Source organism: Phoca vitulina, unplaced genomic scaffold (assembly GCF_004348235.1).
Source record: "Phoca vitulina isolate PV1807 unplaced genomic scaffold, GSC_HSeal_1.0 scaffold40, whole genome shotgun sequence".
NCBI lineage: Eukaryota > Metazoa > Chordata > Mammalia > Carnivora > Phocidae > Phoca > Phoca vitulina.
In genome coordinates, this window is record NW_022589743.1 from 1,478,198 (window position 1) to 1,483,145 (window position 4,948).

The 4,948-nt window shown below is 59.8% G+C and overlaps 1 protein-coding gene across 3 annotated transcripts in view; it reads left to right on the forward strand.

Annotated features, from left to right (window-relative positions):
* Positions 1–946: 946 nt before the first annotated feature.
* STAC2 (SH3 and cysteine rich domain 2) overlaps positions 947–4,948 on the forward strand; it is a 12,740-nt gene continuing 8,738 nt past the window's right edge. For all 3 annotated transcript variants that reach the window (XM_032429041.1, XM_032429042.1, XM_032429043.1), the window contains exon 1: positions 947–1,418. In XM_032429041.1, coding sequence (XP_032284932.1) covers positions 1,329–1,418 — 90 coding nt within the window. In that variant the 5' untranslated portion in view covers positions 947–1,328. The remainder of the gene's footprint in view (positions 1,419–4,948) is intronic.

Sequence of the window (4,948 nt, forward strand, 5' to 3'; positions counted from 1 at the left end):
ACAGGCCAGGAGATAAAGCTAGACCTTTTGGTCAGGGCCAAAAGGAGCAGGAAGAGAGAGGGCTGGAGGTGAGGGAGGAGGACTTGGGGAAATGGCAGGTAAGCAACCTGCATGAAGAAGTACCTTCAGGCCAAGCGGACAGCGGACAACTTGGAGAGTAAGAACCATCTTCCCCCTACCTCTCCCTACCCCCTGATCTAACTCCATTTGTGGTAGGATCTCTAGGAGGGGAACGTGTCTTGGAGAGGTTTGGGGACCTTAGGTGTGGGGACTGAGGCCCCTTCTCTGCTGAATTCCAAAGGCCAAGACTGGAAAGGAGTCCTGCTTTGCATCCACAAAGGGGGGATTGTCAGGCCTGGCCTTTGACACATGATGTTAAGTTGTCCCTTCTCTGCTTGAGGAGCAGAGTCCTCTGCTTGAGCACTATGAGGACATCTCCTCATGGTCCAGGGATGTGTATATTTGGAGTCTCCAGGGCAGAGACGTCCAGTTAATGGTGCAGAAGGGTCCACATTCTTCCACTACTTCGCTATCAGAAAGTCCTAACTTTGATGTCACTCTCAGCTATCCTTCTGCAGATCCAACCTTTTTCTGTTCCCCTCAAGCCCATCCAGACTCTAATATGGTCTCCCAAGTCTTCCACGACTTTGTCACGACCCCCATTCCGGGTCTTTCGGTGTAAAACTACCCCCTCCCCACATCTTTACCCTTCAGGCTCCTCCCCATCTTATCGAGCCCCCCCCCAGGCTCCGCCCAGCTCGCGCTCCTGGCCACCGCGGCAGCCAATAGCTGAGAAGCTGATTTGCATAGCGGCGCGGGGGAGCCGCGGAGGGAAGGAGGAGGGACCAGGCGACCTCCTAAATCAAAGTTGGAAGGCGAGGACTGGGCGGAGGGGCCCCCGGGTGCCAGGCTGGGGCCGGCGGGGGGAGGGGGAAAGGGATGGGGGGGCGGGCGCAGAGGACGGCGGAGCCGGCCGGACACGGACTGTTCCGTCGCTCCCTCCCTCAGCTCATCCCCGCGTCCCCACTTCCCTCCTCCCCTCGCTCCGAGCAGCATCCTCTGCAGACCCTCGGTCCTCATTCCCGGGGTCGTCCGGCTCCCGCGGCTCCGTGTAATTACCCCTCTTCACTGGCCAACCCGGGAACTTTCTCCGCCCGCTCCCGGCCGTGGGGGGTCGCTTTGCCTGGGCGGATTTTTCCTGGGGTTCACTGGGGGGCAGTCTCTGGAGAAGGGCCTCAGGGTTCCAGAGAGACGTCTGCCACCTGCAACCTGCCCCCAGCGGGCCTGCCGTCGGGTCTTGGCACCCTCTCTTCCGCTCTCCCCCAACCATGACCGAAATGAGCGAGAAGGAGAACGAACCGGATGACGCGGCCACCCACACCCCCCCGGGGACCGTCTCTGCCCTCCAGGAAACCAAGGTAACTCAAGAGGCGAGAGGCCTGGACCCCTGCCCGGTGCGTCCCCAGCCCGGGTGCCCTCTCCCCGACGCGGTCACCACTGTGGGCTCGGGTGCCGCGGAGTCACGGCAGCGGGACCCGGGTGATCCCGAAGGCTCTGCGCGGCGACCGGGGCGAGTGGGTTCGCGACGAGGGGCCACAGGGAGCCCCCATCACACAAGCACGACACGCCCTTGCGCGCGTGATGAGCGGACGCGCTGCCGCGACCCTCCGGGGAGGTTGTAACTCGGCTTTGTTGGAGGGAATCGGCGCAGCGAAGGCGGAGGGAGTGTGTAGCGGTGTGTAGCGGGTGTGGGCCGGTGTACGCGCCGGTGTGTGCGTGCGAGGCGCACCCCTCCCGCGCCCGCCAGGTCTCTGTCTGTAGCTCGGTCTGTCCCTCTCTGCCTGTGTCTCTCCGAAAATGTCTCTACAACCTGTTTGTCTTCGTGTCTCTCCCGCTTTCCTTCGGCGTCTATATACGTTTATCTCTGGGTCTCTGGATGTCGCTCTCGGACCCGCCGCAGTCCTGCGTTTCCCCCCCTCCCAGCCAGGTTAGGCTCGGGGACGTGAGGCCGCGGCCCGGGGGTGCGCAGCTCCCGAGTGCGCGCTGGGGGCTGCGGCAGCGCCGGCCATCGCGGGCGGGGACCGGGGGACTGTTGCTGCGGCTCCGGAGCAGAAGGACAGGCAGCCCCACCCCCCACCCCGGGAGCGGGACAGGGTGGGTGGAAGCAAAAAGAGAAGTCATCGTAATTAATGAATGTCATAATTAACCCTAATTATGTATGATCGTTACTCCTGCGGGAGTCACAATGAATAAATTATTCGCCAGTGAAGGCAGGCGGAGCCCAGACTCCTGGCGCTATAGGGGTTGGGGGAGGCCACCACTTGAATTTAATGCCCCCCCACCTCCAATCTGTCCACTTCCTCCCCAAGTTCTAGGTGCTCACTAGTGACCCGCAAGAAGTTCTGCGGGGAGCAACATGAGCTGAGCAGGCTGGGGATGGGGAGAGAAAAGGAGACTGTGTCAAGGGCGCTCTCTGCCTCCTCCCCAGACTTCAGGCCAAGGCCTCCTTCCCTCTCCCTTGCACCCGGTGTTCTGTTCCCACCTGGTCCTGTTTATCCAGTCCAGGAGGGGGCACTGAAGACCAAAAAAATGGGTGGGGTCTTTGGCTCCTTCCAGGTGTTGAGAGCTCATCTATAGCTCTTTCCAATGCCCATCTTGCTCCTAATTCTGTCCAGGCCACCCCTCAGGATATGAGGTTAATTCAAGGTCAAGGTCATCTAGAGAGTGACCAGGAGTAGATGAGTAGGGGCAGGGTGGGGCCTGGCTGAGGCACCCCAAGGAGCTCCTCGTCTCTAAACCAGCGAGACCCACTGGGTCTCCATGTCAGTCTTCAGATCTGAACTTGACCTTCTTCTGCCCCCTTCTGAGAATGAGACTCTGGTCTCTCAGACCACAGAGTTAACTCCCCCTCAGAGATCCAAGTCTCTACTAGGAAAGGAGTAAGGTCTTGAGGTGGGAGGATATTGCTTGGAATATTTGTGACAGCTTTTTTTGAAGCAGAGAGTCCCAGGCGCTGAGCCCCATCCTGAGTGCCAATATCCCTGGCCTTCCCAGGTGCCTTGTAGTCACCCATGACAGACAGATACATTCCCCTTGCTTCCCAAGGGCATGGGGGTCTTCCAGGCCCTTCCTTGCTTCCCATAGGAGGTCTGGCTGCCTGCCCCCCTTCTTCTTTTTTTTTTTTTTTAAGATTTTATTTATTTATTTGACAGAGAGAGACAGCAAGAGAGGGAACACAAGCAGGGGGAGTGGAGGAGGGAGAAGCAGGCTTCCTGCTGAGCAGGGAGCCCGATGCGGGGCTGGATCCCAGGACCCCGGGATCATGACCTGAGCCGAAGGTAGACGCTTAATGACTGAGCCACCCAGGCGCCCCTGCTTGCCCCCCTTCCTAAGAGCTCTCCGGAAGCTAGAGCAGTGCTGCCTCAGCAAACCCACAGGCTGCAAGCTCAGCTGTGTGGGCAGGGGGAGGTCAGGACCTGGCGGGTCTCTGCCTCCCTCCTCCCAGCACAAGAACCGTCCAGTGCTATCACCTCTGAGCCACGGAGATCCCAAGAGCGAGAGGAGGGGGATTGCATACCTCGCCCTGCCCCTCTGCCCACCTTCCCTACATCTCACCCTTGTGAAGGACTGTGATCACAACACAGGCTGGGCTGGGGGTCTGGGTGGGGGTATTCAGGAAGGCACAGGTGGGCAGGGAGAGAATTCAGGGCCCTACCAGCCCCTTTAGCTCCCCGCACCTCAACCTGTCCCAAAGAAGCTTTGGTCTCCAGACTCTAGGGCTTGGGGAAGGGGGAAGGGAGAGTTTGAGGCAGGTCCAAAGAGGGGGCTGGTGTCCATTAGGCAGTGAAACCAACATTCCAGGCTTATTCATCAGTGCTGGGGGCCCCCTGGGCATTTCTTGCCAACCTAAGTCCAGCCTCCTGCCCACGCTAAGGTTGGATCATATCCCTGCACCCAAGCTCGTCAGTGACCCTCCTGGTGCCATCATTGCCATCTCTGGGTCCCCATGCCACCCTACCACGGGGTGGTACCGTCACCCCCTTTGGTGCCATCCTTGGGAAGACCCTGCCATGCCAACTCTGCCATCTGAGTCAGCTTGTGCCCCATCCGCCACCACCCACCTCCAGCTGCCTGGTGCCCTTTCAGGAGCTGGAGGAAAGTGAGGAGATGCTGTGGGGAGTTGAGGAAATGAAAGGACCATCCAGTATGTGGGGAGATGGGGAGGAGGCAGGCAGGCCAGGCCCAGCCTCTGGGAGGGGATTCAGAAGAAGGGGCCTGGTGGTCCAGGCTCCAAGCCAGACAAGCTCCTGGAACACCCGGAGAGAATAGGATGCAGGTGGGTCAGCTTGCCAGGGTACATGGCAGCTTCTCCCCATGCCAGGGAACGGGTCCTGGGACCCGGGGGCACCAAAAAGATAGCTGATGGGAGTCAGGGAAAAGTCCTCTCTGGGAATTAGGAGTCCCAGGAGTGGGACTACCTGGCCAGGCTGAGCCAAAATGAGGTTTGAGTAACCAAGCCAGATGTCTCCTGAGTGGACAGGCATCAAGCCATTTGGCAGAGGGGCCCCCATCCTGCTGTCCAGCCACAACCCTTGACATCGGCCAACCATCCCAGGTGATACGTTGTTCCTTCCCGCTCCTCTGCCCTCCTGGGATCTGGGGCCCACAGCAGAGCCAGGGAGTCAGGAGCAGAAGTGGGGCCGCCTCAGTGCTGGGGAACATTCTGTTCCAGAGACCTCTGTACCCTGCAGAGGTGGCTCTTGGCACGAGGCCAGGGCAAGACCAGGAAAGAGCAGAGGCTGGAGAGTAAGGAGGCTTCAGATCTCATCCTGTGGGGATTACTATGGAAATAAGAGCCTTGGGACGCCTGGGTGGCTCAGTTGGTTAAGCAACTGCCTTCGGCTCAGGTCATGATCCTGGAGTCCCGGGATCGAGTCCCGCATCGGGC